The sequence below is a fragment of the Microtus oregoni genome, unplaced genomic scaffold, assembly GCF_018167655.1.
Source record: "Microtus oregoni isolate MIOR12 unplaced genomic scaffold, Mior012 000002F_ref0000024, whole genome shotgun sequence".
Classification (NCBI taxonomy): domain Eukaryota; kingdom Metazoa; phylum Chordata; class Mammalia; order Rodentia; family Cricetidae; genus Microtus; species Microtus oregoni.
This window is the reverse complement of record NW_024543061.1, coordinates 18,955,007-18,978,271: the sequence shown is the minus strand read 5'-3', so window position 1 is coordinate 18,978,271 and position 23,265 is coordinate 18,955,007. Positions and strand designations below refer to the sequence as shown.

The following is a 23,265-nucleotide window of genomic DNA, read 5'->3' as shown; positions in this document are numbered from 1 at the left end:
CTGAGCCTGATGGTCACCCACCAGCTTATCTGGCCACAGCCAGAGGATCCCTTTACCTGTGTTCTAGCATGTTCTTCTACACCAATTTTATTTTTTTGACTTGTTTTGTTTTGTTTTGTTTTTCTTTTTCAAGACAGAGTTTCTCTGTAGTTTTGGAGCCTGTCGTGGAACTTGCTCTGTAAACCAGACTGGCTTTGAACTCACAGAGATTCTCCTGTCTGCTGAGGGCTGAGACTAAAAGTGTGCACCACCATTGCCTGGCATGATTTGATTTTTATGACTAAGCTTTTAGATCATTTCTATTGCTGCTTATATTACTGAAGTTTAGACTAAAACTCAGGAACCTTGTGCATGAATTTCTGCGTTGTTCCTCTTTGTCTTTTCTTCTCCCTAGGTTATAAAGTCAGAGTCTTGTCTTCACATCCATCAGCCATTTATTGCCTTACTCTGTCGCATGATATGCAGCTTGCCCTGTAGCCCCGGAATATCAGCGTGACTGTGTAGCCTAGGCCATCCCTGAGAGCATGGAATGCCTCAGCCTCCATCACAAGTCTGGTTCATGACATATTACTAATTTAATCTTGTGAAGCCCATCCAAGAGTGCCATGGTGGCAGCACCAACAACTCTCTTCATGTGACCTTTCTGAGTCTGTTATCTACTCTCTCCTCACTAGCTCAGAGTTTTGTTTTAGTTTGCATGCTCATCCTGTGATAGGTAGTACATCTTAGTGGAAAGATCAAGGGATGGGAACTCTAAAGTTTATGCTAGGGTTAGATGTTCTCTACATCTCTGGTGAGGCCTGCTTGCTCTCTTATTTCAGGTTGTTGTTTGTTCTAGAACAATGCCTGGGATAGGAGCATGCTCAGCACTCATTTTTAAACCAGAAATTCACTGTTTGGAACTGTTTCATCTTCTCATTATAATACCTTTTGTAATCTTTCTATTAAAATATCTGTTACTCATAGATTTAACATGGACTTTCCACAGTTCTTCTTCAAGGCATGATGCCTGAGTTGTTTGTGTGTCCATGAAGAAGTAGTAGTCAAAGCCTTTGAATGAGTGGATGGTGTTGCTAATAAAGTATGTGTGAACCCAGTTACTTCTTACATCTGTTGTAGGCCAGATATAAGGACCCATGGGGCTGTATCTCCTCAATATGAGAATGGAAGGTTGTGATAATTTAGGGAAACCTGCTTTCAAACTGCGTCATCTTCATCAGACTATCTGTGTGATTTGCAAAAGATCATCACAACTGGGCATGATGACTGTTGATGATCTTCTACTGCAGGAGGGGCAAGGAGGGTGGTTCTACCTCTCCTCATATCTAGCCATTTCCTTTAACCAGTTGTATGGAGTTCAACCTTAATTACACACAGCTTCAGGGATGGGGCTTGAATCTATAGGCAAGAAAGGTCTAAGGGAAGGAGCCCTATCTATGTGGCTGAGGAGGTATCGTCATTCATGCTGGTTCAGAACTTCTAGTGTCACAGCTTTAAGACCACTCACCTGTATCCCCTCACCCCTCATCCATGGCTCTGTAAGTATGACTTGTGAATTCATTGATGCTCCAAAGTGATTCTTGGTGGAATCATAACTCGATTTGTTTTTTAGGACAAGGGGAACAGTCAGAGAGCTACTGTTTAGGATCCCTAGCTGAGAAAGAATTTTAGTGACACATGCGTAGACCATATAAAAGTTTGACAATAGTTCATGAGTTTCCAAGAATAACATGTTTTGTAGTTGTTTACATTAAAGAGCAACTTTTAATTTTTGGCTCTAGATGGCTCTCATTTGATTAGAAACTACTAAGAAGAACTTCTGGTGAATTTCATATCATATTTTTATATATTGATGTGTGTAGCTTTAGATATGCATTTATATATCTCGTTCTATACAGTAGCAACAGCGATAGACTGGTTGATTAATGTATAAATCAATGATTAAAGCAAGACAGCATAGGACTTCAGAACACATATGCTTGAGTTTATAATAGTGAGTTTTAAAAAAATCTTAGTTATAAAAAAGTCAGCTTTAAATAGTCTAATTAGGCAATCAGTTGTGTTGCTTATCTGCATCCACAAAGAGCTCATAGAAAACCGGAAGTGACTACATGTTGCCTAATTAGTTCAATTAAACACCTGCCTAAGATTTCCTAGCTTAGAAAACGCCCCACTCTTAAAATCACTAGCACACTGCTAAAAATATAACTTCCAAATGAAAGTATTTTATTTGAAAAGTTGGGAACTATTCTCTGAATGCTGTAGGAAAAAAATGTAAAATAAAATTCATGTAAATTATGAACTTTTTTTCCCCTTCCTTTTCAAAGAAGTAAGACTTTGTTTCCATGTTTCTCAAATCAAGCTGCCTGAGTTGGTTGCTTTGAGAGGATTAGTCAAAGAGACCAAATCCATATCCCAATCTGAGTCCTTCAATTCTTCCTTGGCTTCTCTCTTGCCTGGGAATATAGCAGCACCAAGAAGAGCAGCCGTTGTGGCAGGCGGCAGGGCAGCAGCCAGGAACACAAATGGATCAGCCAAGAAAGCCTTGACCTTTTCAGCAAGTGGGCAGGAGTACTCAGCCTCCTAAGACAAAACCAGGAGCCAGTTCTGTCCACTGATGATAAACTGTGACACCGAAGCAATCTGCAGACAAACACTGACATTATCATTAGCACCCTCCAGGAAGTAATGTCGATTCTTATTCTTTTTATTTTAAAGCTGGAGGGAAAGAAAGTGAAACAGCAAAAGCATGATTGATCTCAGTAACAGCAAATGCCTGACTCGTTAGAGCTCTCGTCTGGATATCGCCATCCATGACCTTCGAAGTCAGGATCCTGCCCCATATGGTTGCTGATTGCATGTTTAATATTATAGTCAATGTCGTTTTCGTTATAGAGCTAGTGTGTCTCAGATAAACTGCTGTATTTAAAATTCAACCTCCCTGTGAATTCAATGCCATTATTATTTGAAAATAGAAAAGTGACTATCAGAACCAGTCTCTTTCCCACCCAGATAAGAAGTGGAAGTCTCCAGAACCTGTGGGAATGGCTGAGGACCTGAGGTAGATTCTCCAAAACTCACCAAGAAACTCAGATGTGCTTGCTAGATTTCATAATGCTCGTAGGTTACGGGTGGATAAAAGCTACAATTGTTTACCCAGCATTGGACTTTGCATGCTAGAACACTAATCTGTAGGGAAGGTGGAAGAGTGCACTGATAGGTAGAATTAGTGGCAATATTGTTTGGGGGTTAACCAACTGTTTTCTGATTAGATTTGGGGCCTATTCCAGAGGAGGAAAATCATGCTTGGTGTGACAGACCTGGCCCAAAGACCATGACTGGAGCAGGTCATAGGCCTTGGTGGGGACATCTACTACTACTACTGTTGTTCTGTAACATACACATGCAGCTAAACTGTCTTTTAAATATTTATGTTTGGACCTGTTGATTAGCACTGTCTGAACGTCGGCCAGAGAAGCTTCTATTTGCAGTGGAGAGCAGCTGAGGCAGAGATAAAGAACTGATCAATGTGCTGACCATAAGTGACTATTGAGTGCTTACCCCAAAATGAGACATCCATGGCAACCATCCTACAGGGCTCAGGAAACACTGCAAAAGACTTACAAAGAATTTTAGAGATGAGGATGGGAAGGAGTGGTGTGCAATGCTAGACAAGGCATGAGTGTTGACCTGATGTTGTATTTATGGTTACTTAAACAAGACCTGCACAAGATGTAGACTAATTATAGCTGTTTGGTAGTCTTTTATGGTTTTATGTATAACTATCCAGTTGTCCATTATCATGCAGGAAACCCTAACTAACAGAGATTTAAAAATAAATAAAATAGGGAAGTTGGAAGGACATTTATTAGTAGAGAGTTTGAGGAAGTGGGAGTGAGGATCTGGGTGTGAATGTAATCAAGATACAATGTAAATGTGAATAAAATCATTAAATATATATTATGTAGATACAAAGATATATAATATATATTAAAATTATATGTGTCTAACATTTTCATATATATGTGTGTGTGTGTTCTTTGGCAATTCCATTCATGTATAAATTTCATTATGATTACTGCTTCCTCAGTTTAGTCTCTCCCACTTCTGTTAATCTCCTCCTCCCTTAAATTCTCTTTCAATCATTTATTATATATATATATATATATATATATATATATATATATTCCAGATATATTGGTGTGTGTCTATTTTCTCAGATCTGAGAAGGTAGAGACAGGAGGAATTCCAGAACTTGTAAGCAACCAGTCCAGTTGAATGAATCTGTAAGCTCTAGATCCTATGAGATACTCTGCCTCAAAAAATAAAGTGGAGAACAATAATGGAAATACCTATGGTTGACCTCTACATGAATCAGGTAGGGCATATCCACACATACATACATGAACACATTACACACAAAGGAACATACACATATACAGACACATAAACATACATGTGCATATACAACCATACACATGCACAGACATACACAAATACATGCACACACACATACATTCACACATACACATATATGCCATACAATCATACATTCACACACATGTACATATAGAGACACACATACGCAAGGTAGGCTCCATAGTTTTTCAATTCTACACTACTTCACATTTCTCCTATTTATGGTCTTTTCATCCAGCAATACTTCAGTCCTGATCAGCCAAGACACATTCTACAATTTCCATGCATTAATGGTTTTAAAGAGAAATTATTCTTTAGTTAGAAAATTCACTGCCACCCTTTTTTTATGAATTGTCCAAATAAAGATTCACAAGAAGAATCTTGACAAGGATAATTACATTCTGCTCATTTACCCCTCCTTCATCAACAATTCCCCGGAATCTTCAGAAAAGCACTGCTTAAGGAGCACAGCTGCACACCAAAGCAATGCATTCAAGTAGAAGGTGGGCGTTCTGTCCGTGGAGATGACCCACAGGAAATGTCAACGTGGTCTTTCCTCATGTTATTGGCATTTCACCAGGAGCTTATAGCTTAATGGGAGAACAATAATGTGCACGTACATATCAAATCCAGAAAATGTCAGCAGATTATGTAATTATCTCTTCGAAAAGCCAGGGATTCTTTTAAAGTGGGGTATGTCATGCATGCTCTGAGGAAATTCTGCAGACACACCAGTTAGCTAACCATAAGAACAATTGATTCTTATTTCTGAAGCTTACATAATGTATGAAATGATACAAACCTACACTTATCACTGTTTTAAGGCATAACCTGCACATGTCAGATAAATTAAAATTTCAATTATTAGTCTTTGATAGTCCCTGTAGTATCTAATGTACATTTTTAAATCCTTTCTTTGAATTTGTTCTAGGGCAATTCTGTGCATATATAAATTACATTTGGATTACTGTCCGGCCCCTGTCCAGTCTTCCGCCCACTTCTGTTAGGTCCCTCCTTCTACAATTCCCTTTCAATCATTCATTTCTGGTTTGAAATGCTCTGAGTTTAGATGGGTTTATCGCATAATCACGGGCTTGGAACTGTACATTGGAATCTTCTGGGTGACTCAGAGGATAGAAAGGTAGATGTGATGACTGTCTCTCCCTCACAATCTATAAGTAGCCATTAGTTAAGGCCCAGTGGATCCTTCTCTGATCTGTCATGGGATGTTAGTAGGCTCAATTTTGTGTATATTTATTGGATACCGCTCATTTGTGGCCATGACATCTTTGTCTATGCAAGGCCCATATGATAGCATTTCCCAGTATTGCTCCCCTTCTTCTGACTATGTCCTTAATGAATCCTAAGCCTCAGAACAGGTAGGATAGATATCCTCTAACATGCAATTACTTTTCAACGGATGCAAGACCTTATCTTAGAACTAGGGACCGTGCTTATGATTCCTAATTTACAAACATACTATGTATAATGGGCTGGAAATAATTGGAGAGTGCTCCATATTTGCATGACATTATGTCACTATTAATTATTATTTATTAATATTAATATTAATTATTATATGTGATATTTTGATTCTAGAAGAGAAAATTTAGAACTGAAAATATTTCAATCACTGAAGATTGATATTTTGGGGAAATTTTCTATTTGTTGTTTTTGTGAGAAACCTTCTGTGTGTGCTGACAGGGAAACATGACATTTTTGTAGATTTTAGTACGTTTTTTCTAATCCTGTCTACCTGTAGTTTGCAACTGCTGGATGTGAAATGTGAGAACAGTGATGTTCCTTCCATGCCAGTGCATGTGTACGTATTCAATTTATTTTTAATTTAGGTTATTATTATTGAGTTTATTAATATAAAAATCAGTCATTGGATTCTCTAAAAGGTGACCTGAAATTTAGCTTTAATGTATATTCTAGTTATTAAGATTTTACAAAACATTATTTAAGATATATGTCAAATAGCAATGGCACAGGCACATGAAAAGACATTAACTATAGGCAAAGGCTTCTATGAAAGTATGAGAGAGAAAGAGAGCACTTGATATCTTTATTGAAGTATGAAAATGAGTACCTTACTTTTATCTGATAAGATGATGCTTTCATTTACTTTTAATTGTTTGTTTGAGTACAGTTGCATACTAGGCCAGAAAATAGTGTCATTACCTCTGGAGCTGTAGTCACAGACAACTGTGAGCCATCCTATGTAGATGCTGGAAACCAAACTAGGTTCTACCAAACGTGTTCCTAAATAGAGCTTTTTTCCCGATTCTTTCAGTTTATTTTAATTTATATTGAAGCTAGTGGTTAGTATGCTAGTCCTATCCACAGCAGGTCTAAGTGAAGAATGCTTTTTGAATGATCCCCCCACTCCTTTCTGATGCATGTATTCAGTTAGTCGTGGAATTTTGCTCATCATTTTAGTTCAAAGGAAGGAAGAAACTTTAATTTTTTTTATAAGAGAAAGCTTTGGTTTTACTTATAAATACTAGTTATATGAAAAATGCTTTCATTTTGTTAATTTATTCTTAGAAACTTTCATATACATACATAATGCAATCCATTTCTTCTCTCCAGCCATCTTCCCTTATCTCCCTTCCACCCCTACCAAATCTAACTGTTCCTTTCACAAATTCATGACTGTTGATTTGTCATATGATCTATTACCATTAATCAGAGCAATCTGTGTGAACAGAGCTGTAGACAGTGACTTCCCATCTCATTGAATATATCCACAGGAAATAGTTCAACAGTGAGAATCAGGGCCCCCTGAGTCCCTCTTCCATCCATTTCTTGTTGTTAATGGGCTCATTTTTGGGCAGGTGCAATGTAATAATCTGCCCAATTTCATGATTATAATAGCTATGTATTGTTGGGAAGATGGCATTTGAGAGCCCTTTTTACCTCTCTTCCAGCTTTTATAACCTCCCTACCCACTCTTTGGAGTGATCAGAAATAACAGATGCATGATTGACAGTATTGCCTGGTATCTAGTGTGTGACAAATCTGAGTTGTACCGAGGCACATTAGGGTTTATGATATTGAGGAAGATATCCTGATGTTAGGAGGCTTTGCAGTATTTACCAGTATAATCTTTATGTCTCAAACTGACAAAGCAGATAAAGTCTAGTCATCCAGTGAATTTGTTCTATCTCACTCAAATGTGTAGTTTATCTCTTCAAGTACAAAAATGATTATTTAAATAAAGTTCATGTAGTTAGAAGAAATCACAATTATTTCACAGTGAAAAGTAAGATGTTTAAAGTTGTTAAGGAAAATTTAAAATGGGGATTCCATTTTCTCCAGATGTCTTGATGCATACCTTTAAACCAAGCATTTAGTAGGTAGTGGTGGCACGAGGATCAGGATTTTGAGGTCATTTTTAGATACATAGAGAGCTTGTGTCCAGTCTGTACTACAGGGGATGGTAACTCAAAACAAACAAAATAATAAAAACAAGGAAATATAATAAACATGTTATACCATATTACTTCACATGATTCGAACTGACCATCTATATAGATTCATTTAACAATACTGATACCAATGTCACCACTTATAATATATTTTTAATGAATCTTCTGTTATAGTGAGTATATGAGACGGAAAACTTCTACAGAAAGATACTTCAATATTGCAGAGGTTTTCAGTTTCTTTTGTGATCAGTTTCTACTAGCACCTTGTGTAATAGAGTAAACCATGACCTGATGACATATTACTAGGCACAATCTCTTAAAAATTGCAACATTTCCCTATAACTCCATTCTGGATATCAGGTCTGCAAATTATGGATGATCAAGGGGGACACTTAAAATACAAGTAACAGACATTAGCTGGATGGCTTCTTGATTTTTTAAAAAATATTTATTTACTTTTATTTTATGTGTGCATTTTGTCTCTATGTACGTAAGTGTGCCACTCTGTACTACAGGAAATGATATCTTAAAAACACATAATGATGACAAAATACTAAAAGATAATAAACATACAGTGCATACAGTTCTATGGAGGTCAGAAGGGAACACTGGATTCTCCAAAACTCGATTTCCAACAGTTGTATGTAATTATGTAGGTGCTGGGAACCGAACTCAACAAGCTCCTAGCAAGGGCAGTAAGTGCTCTTGACTGCTCAGACATCTCTCCAACCAAAGATGTTTTTAAAATTATTTCTGTTTATGCGTGTCAATGTACGCCATGTATCTTAGGGTTTCTATTTCTGTGAAGAGACACCATGACCACAGCAACTCTTATAAAGGAAAACATTTAATGGAGGCTGGCTTTCAGTTTCAGAAGTTTAGTCCATTTTTATTATGGCAAGAAACATGGAAGCACACAGGCAGACTTGATGCTGGAGAAAGAACTGAGACTTCTGCATCTTGATCTGGAGACAGTAGAAGGAGACGGAGTCACCAGGCCTAACTTGAGCATATAAGACCTCAAATTATTGCCTCCACAGTGACACACTTCCTCTAACAAGGTCGCACCTATTCTAAAAATAGTGCCACTTCCTGTAGGCCAAGCATTCAAACACATGGGTTTCTGGTGACCCATTCAAGCCACAGCACCTTGTGTATGTGTGTAGGTGCTCAAGGAGGCAGAAAAGGGCTGTAGAATCCTTGCAGCTAGAGTTACAGGCAATTCTAAAGGGCCACGTGGGTCTACAAACTCAATTCTCATCCTCTGTGACACCAGTAGTCACTCCTCTTACATGTTTTCCTTGAAATTTTATAGTTGACCTTTCTTACATTCAGTAATGAGTACTTTGCTTGCACAAATTTAGATTTGTGATCTGTGTCTCCATGTTGTGGATGTGAAAACATAACCATCTTTTTGTAACACTGTTCAGTAGCAATCAAGTTATACCTAAGCCATTGAAATATGATAAAAATTGTTTTTTTACTGTATATGAAAAGTCATGATCATTTAAAATTGTCTCATAAGGAAAAGAAGAAATACTACCATTTTAATCTACACAAGGTTAAAATATAAATATTGAAATAGTAACCTCAAATATCAAAATAAACAAAATGAGTTGTATATTAGGAATATGCACATGTGTGTATGTATGGAGTGCATACTAATAAGCAAATGCTTTATAAACATATCTGTTTACATGTATATGGAACAAAATGCATTAGTTATCTAGAAACTGTTCATTCCTTTACTAATAACATTATATACCTCATATACAATGTGTATATTTAATAAGTATGATTTAAAATTTTCAAGAAGATACTTAATAAGTACAAATAATATGTGAACACAGTTAATATTAGCTATAGTGCCAGACTGCTCATTAAAATTTCACACATATCGCAGATTAGAAAGTTTCTTCTTATTGCAAAATATCTACATGGACTTTTCCCAACCATGGTTTATATTCCTCCAAAGGAAATTTTAGCACCTGAGTCTCCTTTTTTGCATTGGCATTTTTGTCCTTACTAGCCGCCCTCCAAGATGCCAGGAGGGTGATAGTAATAGCCCAAGTGGAGAAACCCACACATTGCACAGTCTTGTGTCTGTTAATTAACTACATCATATCCAGATGAGGCTGATGAACCCCCAATTTCAGTTAGACTGACTGTAAACAAGGCCCAGTAATACGCTATCTGCTCGCCAATGCTGGTATTGCTGTTACTTGCCTCTGTTCCTCGGTTTTGCACAGAATCTGGAGATGAAACTCGGGTCCTTCAGCTGGTCTATGAACACTCCGCAGATGGAGGTCTCACCCCAGGCCTGTGGTGGCCTTTAAGAGAAGACAGGCTTGGTTTAGTTGAGTTCTTTAATTAGAGCTGATTGGAAAATATTTTGTACTTAGCCTGGTTTCAACTTTCTAGTCTTTGAACAGTCTGCTTTTGTTTTGCTTTAAAGTTAGTAAATGCAAAACAGTGAATCATGAATAGAGTGGAATCTTTCCCTAATTATTTTAGGGACTTTCTAGACAGCATGAGTTTCCTGTCATGGGTGCTGATGACTCAAAAAGATTTTTAGAAAGACAAATGCCTTCCTACTCACTTTACATTCCTGGTTCAAAACATTGGCTGCTGTGCTGAAAAACAGACCTCGCTGCTTGGGCCACATAAGGACACTGTGATCAGCACTGAGTTTGTGGGGTACAAAGTGCCACCGATTAGAATAGACCAAAGAGAACGATGCTGCTGGGAGGTGCTGTTGTCATGGCATTAAAGCTCACTGAGTTTACTTCAATTTTTAGTGGTGCCTGAAAAAAAAAAAAAAACACACACACAAAAGCAAAATAAAAAAAAAACAACAACAAAAATAAAAACACTTGTTTTCCTGTGTTTGGATATGAAAAAACTTACCATCATGATACAGTTTACAACACTGCATTGGATGTTTTGTGGGGGTCAGTGGCATGGGAGAAGCAGATTAAGATTGAGGGTCCACAAATTTGTAATATTTTTAACTATTTAAAATATTTAAAAATAAATCATAATTATTACAAATTTAGTGGCCACAACGTAAGATTGAGCTTGCTTTAGGGAAATGCCAATATTTTAGCAGTAACATCATAGAAATTCCTATGTGAAATGAGAAGACTGTTTCATCGGTAATTACTCAGTGTACATGCTAAAATATCTGCCCCACTTGGTGGTGGTGTGCTCCCACTGAGAAGAGAGACACGCACCAGGTCATTAAGGACACATTTCAAACTGTGCTTGTATGAAAACAACACAATGCAAACCATTTTGTTTACCAAACTGGATATATCAGCATAAAGAAGTTATTAATATTTGAGAAGACAGAAAGGTCAGATTTTTTTCTTGTGTTTTCTTAGGTTAGAATTTTCTCAAGACCCATCTTGTACTTCCTGGGGAAACTCTTAGTAGTCCTTGTGTGCCAGAAGGCAGACTTTGACTCTTTATGTCCTTACTGTGGCTTTGCTTCTTTCTATTTTTATTCTCCCAAGTTGCACATTTGGTGGAGAAGAATAGACAGTGTGGCCAGGAAGAAAATTTGGGGTGTTGATTTGAGAATCCCTGTTTCGAGTAGGACATCATGCATAGTCTTCACCATGGAGCCTCCCCAGCATATCCTGTGAGCAGATGTTCCTGGAAAGTTCAATGCCTGAAGGCATCATTTACCCAAGACCATACAAGTCTGGATATCCAATCTTATACACAGAGAGCACATCAATTCCATGTTACCACTTTCTAATCAGAATATATCCTTGCTGCTCTGACCCCTGGACGCAAACTTTGTTCCCATAGGGATGCTGACTGCAAAAGTCAGTGACTCTAGATTCCTTATGTGATAGATGCTGAATGTATCTTTGGGGCTAAAGAGTTCATTTCTTCTTTAAGACCTTTTTAGTTCTTTTTTTTTTTTTTTTTTTTTGATTTTCAAGACAGGCTTTCTCCGTAGCTTTTGGTTCCTGTCCTGGAACTAGCTCTTGTAGACCACGAGGGCCTTGAACTCACAGAGATCCCCCTGCCTCTGCCTCCCAAGTGCTGGGATTAAAGGCGTGCGCCACCACCGTCCGGCTTTTAGTTCTTGATCATTAGAATTTCTTTGGCTTTTGTTTGTTTGCTTTCTTGTTTGCCTTTACTAATGAAGAATCACTTCCTTTTCCTCTTTGTTCAAGGTTTTTGAAATTCTTTTGCTTTTCTTATACTCTGTTTATTGTTTAACTTGAGACCCTTAAAAACCCTCTGGTCATAGTATGACAAAACACCTGTCAGAAACAACATATATGGAGAGGGCTTGATTCTGGGTCATGGTTTCAGGTGCATCTTATAAATTTATTATAATATATATATATATATATATATATTTAGAATGTACTATTTGTAGTCTATGTGAGGAAAATGCATATATTTACTGCCTTGAGTCCTCCCAGAAGTATGGTGGATAATTAGTTATTCATGCTATTTTAAAAGTTCTTTACTAAAACCTATCATTTTCTCCATGTAAGACTAGACATATTATACTGGAGATATCCCTGGTAATTTTAAATCAAGATTATGAGAACCTTGAGTACATCAGATGTATTAGTTACTCATCTCATAGTTTGTGGGTTACTGCTAATTTTTTAGGTATTTTAAAAATTATTTTATCAATTATTTAAAATCAACTTCCTCTTTGTTATTATATGCACTCAAATTATTTTTATTTTTTCACATTTTCTCAAGAATCTTTTTTATAAAAAATCATGTATGTGTACTATATTGCAATCATCCCCTGTCTCCATCATGCATCTTGTCCCCCAGGTCCCTCCCATTTTCATTTAATCATTACTTTTACACACACACGCACACACACACACACACACACACACACACACACACGCACGCACACACACATACGCAGTATAACATGTTGAGTTGATGAGTTGATTTGGGGTTTCTCATATGTATATGTTTTCAGTACTGATGACTAGGTATTAGATAACCAATTAGGAGCCTAGACTTGGAGAAAACTGATCTTTCTCAGCAGTCATTAATTGCCTGTAGATCTTCATGTAGAGTTTAGCCTTGTGGTATTTATCCAATCCACTTCGGGATGTCAACTGGTATTGCCATTATTTAAGTGTGGGTAGCACCAAACACTTGGCAGGACATCGTTGGTTGTATACAAGTGGGAAAAGTGAGCTGAATCTCAGATGACATGCATTAATTCACTGCTCTCTACTAAGGATTATGGATTCAGTGCTGCTAACTCCTTCAAGCTAGCTTGCTACCTTGATTTCTTCAAAATTATGGACTATGGCCTCTATTTCTTCTCCTTCTTCATTAAGGTGCTTTTGTGAGGGTATTTAATGACAGCAGCGTGAAGGAAACTAAGATAGCCTTGTTATTAGGAGTATCTTTTAAATTAAACCTAATACAGTAATGAACAGAGATAGTAGAAGCGTGACATTTGTTTACCTTTCCAAGAGATGAAACTTGTGATGTAAACATTCAGCGATTTTGGTAGCTTCATGATTAGCTCCCAGTTCTTAAAAACTGCCAATCTACCAAAAATTAATATTTCCTTTCCCATTCTATTCTTTTTCTAATTTGAAAAGTGTAACAACATAGATCACAAATATTCACAGAACTATATAATATGATAAGAATGAATTACAACTAAATGAAAATAACAAATATTTTCTCTGGTGAAAAGTGCACAGACTAAGCTGAAGTATTTCCAATGGTCATTATTTCTTGTTTGGAGTGTACATTGTTCCCAGGTATTGCACTCTTCTAGAGACTTGATCTTCTTGGCAAGTAGCATGTTGTTTGTTCATTATGTCCTCATTACAGAAAACACTTCTGCACATCTGAAAATCAACCCCTGTGACAAGTATGCCTTTCTTTTGATTATTCCTCCTTATGGCTGGAACTAAAAAGAGTGGAATGTGTCACTCATTGCATGCACATTTCATAGTAAAACTGCAACTAGCTGACATTCTGATTTTAACGTTATTAGATTTTTGTGTGTGCTACATTTTATCTAATGTTCATGCTAAAATGTCCTTGTGTTTATATAACTTACTGTGTCTAGTTAATCAAAAGAGACCTGAATATAGTAGCTCCTAATAATGTATTGACTGCCTTTGTACTGCTGCTCCTATATATAATGACCATCAAACTACATGTTGAGTTGAAGCTTTGTATCCTTTGGTGCCCCAATGGCATCATGACATTGACTAATGGCTTTACCTACTCCATGATGTAGAGTAACCATCATGACTGTACCATTTGATAAAACTTTTCTTTGGACTGGCTTCCTTAATAACTGAATTTAGCATGATAAAAGTAAATTGAAACAAATCATAAAACTCTCCCTTTTAGGAAGCTGATACGTTCCTTGTTCAATACCAAAAAGAAATAGCAACAGTTATTGAAATATTATAGAACACCTGTATTTATTCTTCCCCTTTAGATTTCTCTCTGGTGCAGAAAAAGGTTCTAGTGTCCATAAGGATTAACAAGTTTGTTTGAAAGACATTAAAAGCTTTAATAACAAAGTAGTTCTCTATATATAATGGTAATATTAAATTGGCATTTGAGATATATTTTCAAGTAACAGTATTTAGAAAGAAGTTAGGGTTGGAACTGTGACTTAGCAGTTATGGTCACTTGTTCTTGCAGAAATTCTAAGCTCCTCTCCAAGCACAAAGATTAGGCAGCTAAGAACTGCCTGTAACCATAGCTTTACATAAGCCAACACCTTTTCCTGGCTTTAATAGATAGTTATAAATTGTGAACAAACAGCCCATTTCTAGAAAGTCTTACAGAATGTTTTTTATAGCTTTTCTTTTGTGTTCCAGGTGACAACACTTGTCAACACAAGCAACAAAGGTCCATCGGGTAAAAAGAAAGGGAGGTCAAAGAAAGCCCATGTTTTGGCAGCATCTGTGGAACAAGCTACACAGAACTTCCTGGAAAAGGGGGAACAGATTGCTAAGGAGAGTCAAGACCTCAAAGAAGAGTTGGTGGCTGCTGTAGAGGATGTGCGGAAGCAAGGTAGGTGGAATAATACTGTATAGTTGCCGAGGCTTGCTGTGGGAATAGGACATTGTTCTTTAGAATACGAAGAATATTTCACTTTGTTTGCTCTCTGCACATGATGTTCGCAATGTTTGCTGGATTAGTTGCATAAATATTTTGATGTTGACGTGTGGACATGACTCCAAATACCATGTTTTGGCTTTTATTTAGAAATCTTCCTATTTCTTGCCCTTGGTAGACGGAAACAAATTCTCAGTCAAACTCACACCTTGGTATGGATTTGGAAGACACTGCCTATATAAAATGACTCAATATTCTGAACTTTAAGGAGGATAGGAGAGAAAAATGCAAAAGCATGTAGAATTATATTTTTAGTCCATGACTTTTCTCACACATTTAGCTAGTTAGCATACAGTTTATTTAACATTTTGAAAATTTTTATTTGCAATCAAATACATGTAACATAAAAATAACATCTAAACTGATTTTAGGGTTCATTTATAGTTTAGTGTTGGTAGGTCTATGCACAACCTTGAGAAACTTATTGCTCGGTTTTTTTCACTTTAGAAAAGTAAAGCTGTATACATTTATTCAGTTATCCATATGCTCTCCACAAAAGTCTCCATGAATCACTCTTCATCTGTTTGACAACTCTTGACATTTCACAGAAGTGGGATCCTGCAGTAGGTCATTTTCTGGCTGGCTTATTTCATTAAGTACAGTGTCTTCAATAACCATATACACTGTGGAAGATGCCACAATTTTAGTTTTTCATAATTAATAATAGTCCATTCAATATATGTCCACAGACTTTTGATTGGGCTTCACTATTTTGCTCTTGTGAACAAAATTACTACATAAATAAATAAACATGTATATTATGGTTAACTTTAATTATCAATTTGACGCCACTTAAAATCACCCAGACAAAGGGACTCAAGAGTATACGTACAGTTGATGCTTTGTAGGGGATTGTCTCAACTAAATTTATGGATGTTGAAAGACGAAGCAATCTGGAGGCAGCACCATTCTCCAGGCATTTGAACATAGAAGTGACATTCTTTCTGACCACACTCTCAGTCAATGGAAGCATATATCAAACTATCTGTTGGATACTGATTTATATGTCTAAGGGAATGCTTCATTAAATACTTGTTGAATGGATGAGTCATCTATTTATACTGTTTGTGCGTTCTTACTGTCTTTTGCCGGTCATAGATGAATGTTTAGTGTCTTAAATAAAAAACCTTCCTTCTTTTCATGCAAGCACACATTTTCTCCATTTCTTGTTTATGTGATATACCGATTTGTGTGCATATTTTTTTGCAAGTTTGCAGACACACATGTGCTTCATATCTATTTTACTGGAGCACAATTTTGATGTGGGGAATCAACCTTTTGATTTTCCACTTTACTCAGTAAGACAGGATCCCTCAATCAAACTTAGGGTGTGCCGATATAGCCAATCTTTCTTATCAACTTTCTCTGTGTGACCCTTGTCTCCAGTTTCTAAGGCTACAATTATAGGAAGAATACCACAGTCACCCAAAATTTACATGGATTTCTGGCAATCAGATCTCCAGTACTCACGGTTTTGTGGTAAGAGCTTTAACCGCTGAGCTGTCTTTCCAGATGCTGACTGTGCTTCATTCTACTGTTCTATTGGATTCCTTCTAAAAGTAACTTCATTTATATGACACTAATCCAAATTGCTACTTCTCCTGGACATATTGAATGTTTCACATTCCACCTTATACGAACAGAGCGCGAATGTATACGTGTCCCAAAATTATGAATGCCTCCAGGTTTTGAAATGCACTTGAAAGTTAAAAGTTTTTTGAATTATGGTTAGAAGCTTGCTTGTCTTCATGCATCTGTGCCCTAGATAATTACCTTTTGCTGCTGTTTTCTTATGTATACTAATGTGTACATGTAAAATATGTAAGGTGTTCTCAGTTTGATAACTGTTTGCACCTGTGAAGCCCTGCATGTTCTCAAGATACTGAACAAATTTACAGTGGAGAGTTTTGGTCTCTCTACTTCTTTAAGCATCTGTCTTCTCTAATAAATTTTCCTGCTTGGTTTCAGTAGCAACCCCTTAGGTTTTCTTTCTTTTTTCTTTCTTCTTCTGAGTTGCAGTCTTTGGAGCTTGATGAACTTTGGAGCTGTCATGAACTTATATGAAGGTTATATGAAACGGTTTATTGTAGCTCCAATAGAATAATCAATTAGCTAGATTTCCCTTGTGGTGTGATAAAACAAGATTTTAATTTAGGACAGCTTACAGTGGTTGCTGTTCTGAGAATAGTTGAAGCTTACTCTGTGTTATCCATCTCCTGTTACAGATGCTTGAGAGTAAACTGTATGAAACCGTGTGGTCATGTTTTTTTCCCCCGAACAATTTAACATTCAAATGCCCCTACTATAACTAGTAAAATTCAAATTACTAAAAATATTTATCAAATCTCCTCTTTTAGTATCCTTGATTTTCGATACCTTCCTTACACTCTAGATGCTTCGCAACTGTCAGAGTGGTACAATTTCCAGGCAATGGAGTTCGCAAGCTCTGATTCTGCTACTATACCTGCAGATTACAAATTCTCCTTTCTGACATTTTCCAGTGACAACTCAGCTTTCTTCACTGTGCGATCTCTGTAGCCCATCTGGCTTCAGCCCGTTTTCATAATGCCTCTTTACTTAGGCTTTTGTGAACAGTGTAAAGCCTGCGCTGATTTTCAGAGTGATCAAAAGAAAGAAACTCATGAGAAAAAGGTGTTAATGAGGGCAGGAAAATTATTTATTTGACCTTTAAAGTACAGTATCATGCATTCCATCAAAGAAATGTATGTCTTTATTAACATAGAATATAAAAATCATGTAACCATTTGCATTTGGAGGTAATAGTTTCTTTTAAAGTGTTTTTTCAGTATACATGGCTTATTTATTTAATAATATATAGGTGGAAGAAATTTATCAGCTTTATTATTGCATAGAAAAATTCCCCTTCCTGTATCCTGCCTGCCTTTACCCCTTCTCTTGCCTTTTCCTTCTCTCTCATGCTATTTCTTCCTCTTCTTCCTCTTCTCCCTCTTTCCTTTCTTCTCCCCCATCCTTTTTTCTCACTTTCTATTTCAGTCCCTCTAGTGTTGAAATTGGTTTCAAGATTTTGCCCAAACTAAGCAAATGATTTACCTCTGACCTTCAGTCCTCAGCCTTGTTCACACATGTTCAAATAAAATCTTCAAAACATCATCACTTTTTTCCAGCATAAAAAGAAACTAGGAGGTTTGCATGTTCATTTTTAGATTTATTGTATAGAGGCATTTAATTTTGTTTATTTATTGCTTATGGATGCTTGTGGTTTTAATTATCTGTTCTATTAAGGTCATATATAAAATTGCACATTTAAAATACATTTACTACATGTTAGCATTGTTAAATTTGGTGTTGTTTAAATTTATTTAATATTACCTGAAAACTTACTATCTTTTTAAATCTAGGTTGCATACCTGAAGTTGAAAAGTGCTCAGAATGCATAATAACTATCATTTTGCCCTAGAGTTTTCTGCAGAAAACTTGTAATTTCAAATTACCATCTGTAGAGGATTCCTTGTAAAGGGCTATGATAATGTATACATGAGGAACACATATCAAATATACATTTTCAAAATTTATATTCCTATATTCAAAACATAGAATTCTGCTATCTTATACCTGAATGAAGATAAGATATCCAAGTGTTTATAATTGCAAGGCTAGGTTTTAACTTCATCATCATAGGGACAATACTGTCTAGCCAGGTGCTTAATGCTTTAATACATAGTGAGTGTTGGTGAGGGCAGAGGCTGTCTTGGCTATCTTTTAAATGCTGGGACAGAATGCCATGACCAAGGCAGCTTATAAAAGAACATGTTTATTTTGGGGCTCATGGTTTCAAATGGTTAGTCCATGCCTGTTATTGGTGGGGATCATGGGGGCAGGCAGGTAGGCATGGCGCTAGACAAGTAGCTGAAAACTCACATCTCCATCTACAAGCACGAAGCCATGAGAGATGCTGGGTTTGGCACCAGCTTTTGAAACTACAAAGCCCATCCCCAGTGATAACAGCATCTCCAGAAAGGTCATACCTTCTGATCATTATCAAGCCGGTCCCCCAGCTGGTGCATTCAAATATATGAGCCTACAGGGGCCATTCTCATTCAAAGCTACAAAGACATTTTCAAAAAAAAAAAAAAGAGTAGGTATTTAGAACCTTGGTAAAGATTTCAAATTCTTACATTACTTGGACAAATAGCTAAATAACAGATTAAATCACTCAAGTATGTTTAGAGTCAGTGTCTCCAGTTTTGAAATATAGAGAATGACTGTGTTTACCCTGAGTGGGTGTTTTCACTAAAAGAGGTCAAAGGTGTTTTAAAAACTTAAGTGTCTATCAGGTGAGATGGTTCCTCAGGTAAAACATCTGCCAACAGGCCTGAGACACACATGGTAGAAGGAGCTCCTCAAGTGCACCTTGGTACTCTGGTGCATTCATGCAGACACAGGCACACACACACACACACACACACACACACACACACAGGCACACACACACACACACACACACACATACATAAGGTAGGAAAAAAAGGAAAGAAAAAGTAAGGAAGGAAAGAAAGAAAAAACATAAATGCCACAATAGATTTGTTAGTGGTGATTTGTTGACTTCATCTGTATCTTTGCAAATTGCTGTTCTACCTGATTTTCCTTTTCTTCCTCTTGGTGAGCCAATGAGTAAAGTTGTAGTTGCTTACAGAAGAGTGATTGAGGGGCTATTTACAGAGGCATAGGCAACTTACCAATGGCCACACCCTGAATAAAATAACTTTTTCTCTCCCAGTAACCATGAGCCAGTAGACCTCATCTTCTTTTTTTAAATTAATTTATTTATTTATTAAAAATTTCCACCTCCTCTCATTCTCCCATTACCCTCCTCCCCCCACTCTTTCTCTCCCTTGCTCTCCAGTCCTAAAAGAAGTCAGGGTGCCCTGCCCTGTGGGAAATCCAAGGCCCCCCCTCCATCCACGTCTAGGAAGGTGTGCATTCAAACAGATTAGGCTCCCAAAAAGCCAGTACATGCAGTAGAATCAAAATCTGGTGTCATCATTGGCTTCTCAGTCTGCCTTCATTGTCAGCCACATTCAGAGAGTCTGGTTTGATTACATGCTCGTTCAGACCCAGTCCAACTGGCCTTGGTGAACTCCCATTAGATCAGTCCCACTGTCTCCATGGGTGGATGCACCCCTCACAGTCCTGACTTCCTTGCTCGTGTTCTCCCTCCTTCTTCATCTGGACCTTGGGAGCTCAGTCCAGTGCTCCAAATGGGACCTCATCTTCTTCCTATTAATTAACAAACCTGAGTACTTTCCGGCAGGTTGGTGAAGCAACAAGTTAGCATCCAGTGGTCTTTCTGAGAACTAATTGTCTCTGCATGAGTCAGAAGTGGTGGGACTTTTATGTAGACCCTGAAAGTCACAAGAGAGTAGATGTGTACATATGAACCTCACATAACAAAACTTTTCAAAAGCAGAGAACACAGACACAGTTATAATCACACCCCTAAATAGAAGCACCCAGAAATCTTAAAGCATAAAAAGTGTTTACCACCCAGACCTTCCTGAACTGAAAGCACATCTCCAAGTTTGGTTAGTATTAGAATAATCTGAGAGGCTTTTAAAATCTTAACATCACTTTCTTGTCAGAGAAATCAGATTCCTGGAGTATGACCATCAATGTTTTAAGCTCAACATTTGATGTTTCTGTACAAATTATTTCTGAACAAATGGACCAAATTTCTGATTCTGTATCATGGGCACATAGATGATCGATAGATCCCGTTAGCTGGAGACACAAGTGATTGATGCTAAGTGTACATGTCTCTCAAGAGTGCCTGTTTTTTCTTAAATTAAATATTTGAGTAAGTTTACATCATTTTCTCAAGCAAGGTTTACATCTCAATGGTATTTTGCAAAGCTTCCAACTTTGTAGTTTACTTAGACATAGGTACATAAAACTTATACGGAAAAATCAATATCATAGTTTATATTAAAGTATAATACATTGGTAATGTCTTATGATGGAGAGTTTTTCAATCACGATGTACTACAGCACTCAGAAAATATGTAAGAAGATAGTTAGTAGTCTAGTCTATGAGCTAGTTAAGTATTAATGAAGTTTCAGAGAGAAGAAAGGTATATGGATGAAATTAAAAAGTAAAATGTGGTGGTAACTGTAAATTCTTATTGAAGATTTGTGAAGAATAGTGCAGTGAGGATTTCAAGTCTTTACCGAAAGCTGTGGATAAGTGAGAGTTGACGGAGAAGCCCTGATCTGAAGAGCAGTTTTATATGCAGGTAAAATTTCAACTATACTGAGATGGTGGGGAGCATCAAGACTGAGGAAGTTTGGCAACTAAGATTATTACTGTACACAACATAGTGGGAAGAAGGGGGAGATAAGGAGGGAAGGAGGAAGACTGAAGCTGATAGTAACTAGTTGTTACCTCCAGAGGGGTGTGTTGAAGATTAACATACCAAATGCGGAGGTTTCAATGACAATTGCCCCCTTAGACTCACATATTTGAATGCTTAGGGGTGTCTTTAGGAGATATGGCCTTATTGAAGTAGGTTTGGCCTTGTTGCCGGAAGTATATCACTGCAGGTGAGTGGGCTCTGAGATTTCATAAGGCCAAACCAGGCCAAGGAGAAACACTCTCTCTTCCTGTAGCCTGCTGACTGATGTGGAACACTCAGCTACCTCTTCAGCACCATGTCTGCCTGTGTGCTTCCATACTTCCCTTCATGATGATAATGGACTAAACCTCTGAACTTTAAGCTGGACCCAATTAAATGTTTTCTTTTAAAAGATTTTCAATGTTCATGGTATATCTTCATAGCAATAGAACTTTGACCAATGCAGCAAGTTTATGAAAAACTGCCAGAATCAGAAAACACCTGGTTCAGACACATGGTCTACTTGTAGTTACCACAGTAAATAAAGCTAAACAAAAGCACAGTGCTTTCATGACCAATGACTGTGGTAGGAGCCATGGAAGAGGTACAGAAAACAGTGTTACGAGCATTGACGAAAGGAGTCAATGCATTTTCCATCTATTTGAAAGGAAGTAAGAGTGAACATTTGCTCATGTATGGGCCACAGGCAACATGACTGGGAAATTTTAAGGGACAGCAGGACCAGAGTTGAAACCAGTTTGATTTCAGACATTGATAAATGAGGAGCCCTCCCTAGCAGATGGTGATGCTGTGGGGATGGGATTTTGGCAAAACAAGGAAATTTGCAAGTCTCTGAAGTTGATAAATGAATATCTCAGAGATATGACATTCCCTTGAGTAAGTGTGTTAGATCATAAAGAGGAAAGGGATGAAGATACAGTTGGGAAGCATGCCCACATTGGAAATTGAAGATGGGATATAAATAAATTAAAAAGGGAAAGCTGCCATGAAAAAGACAATCAGTAGAGTGCTAAAATCTGAAGAAACAGAACTCTTTTTTTTTTTGGCTTTTCAAGACAAAATTTCTCTGTGTAGCTAGGGGATAGGACTCTTAATAACAGTGACAGTGATCCACCTGTTGGGATGCTATCAGCATGTCATATTTTTCTGACACAGAAGACTATGAACAGTTTAGATTTATGCAAGAAAAGTCGAATCTATTACATTTCAAATTGAATTTTCATAAAGACTCTAATCAAAAAAGAAGGCATGTGGGGGATAGAGCAGGGAGGCTTGGGAATGCCAGAGAAGGGATGGGAGAGAAGAAAACAGGAGGTAGGTGCTATAAAATGATAGTAGGTGGTGCAATAATTGAGCTCTGCAGGAAAGCTAAGTAAACCTGCCTCTATCACTCTTGAAGTATTTACTGTACTTGGTTCCTTTTGCCCCTGTAGATAGTTTGGGACATAGATGAGTTACTATGTATCTTTTGGGGAGTAATATAATGCTTTTTACACAGTGGCTTTTTTTTTTTTTTTTTTTTTTTTGGTTTTTCGAGACAGGGTTTCTCTGTGGTTTTGGAGCCTGTCCTGGAACTAGCTCTTGTAGACCAGGCTGGTCTCGAACTCACAAAGATCCGCCTGCCTCTGCCTCCCAAGTGCTGGGATTAAAGGCGTGCGCCACCACCGCCCAGCTACACAGTGGCTTTTAATAGATGCATTGATTAATTACCAAGGAATAGCAGGAAAGCAATAAAAGAATAATAGAAAAACATTAAGAGAAAAACATTGAGTATAATTGTTTTCTTGTTTATGTTTTATAGCCTAAATCAGAGAGAGATAGAAAAGCCATAACTATAAACAGAAAGAGAAAGAGCTCAA

The 23,265-nt window shown here is 37.2% G+C and overlaps 1 protein-coding gene across 2 annotated transcripts in view; it reads left to right on the top strand.

Annotated features, from left to right (window-relative positions):
• Positions 1-23,265, top strand: part of Ctnna2 (catenin alpha 2) — a 1,108,102-nt gene that overhangs the window by 209,019 nt on the left and 875,818 nt on the right. For both annotated transcript variants that reach the window (XM_041679862.1, XM_041679872.1), the window contains exon 3: positions 14,714-14,909. In XM_041679862.1, the coding sequence (XP_041535796.1) occupies positions 14,714-14,909 (196 nt within the window). The remainder of the gene's footprint in view (positions 1-14,713; positions 14,910-23,265) is intronic.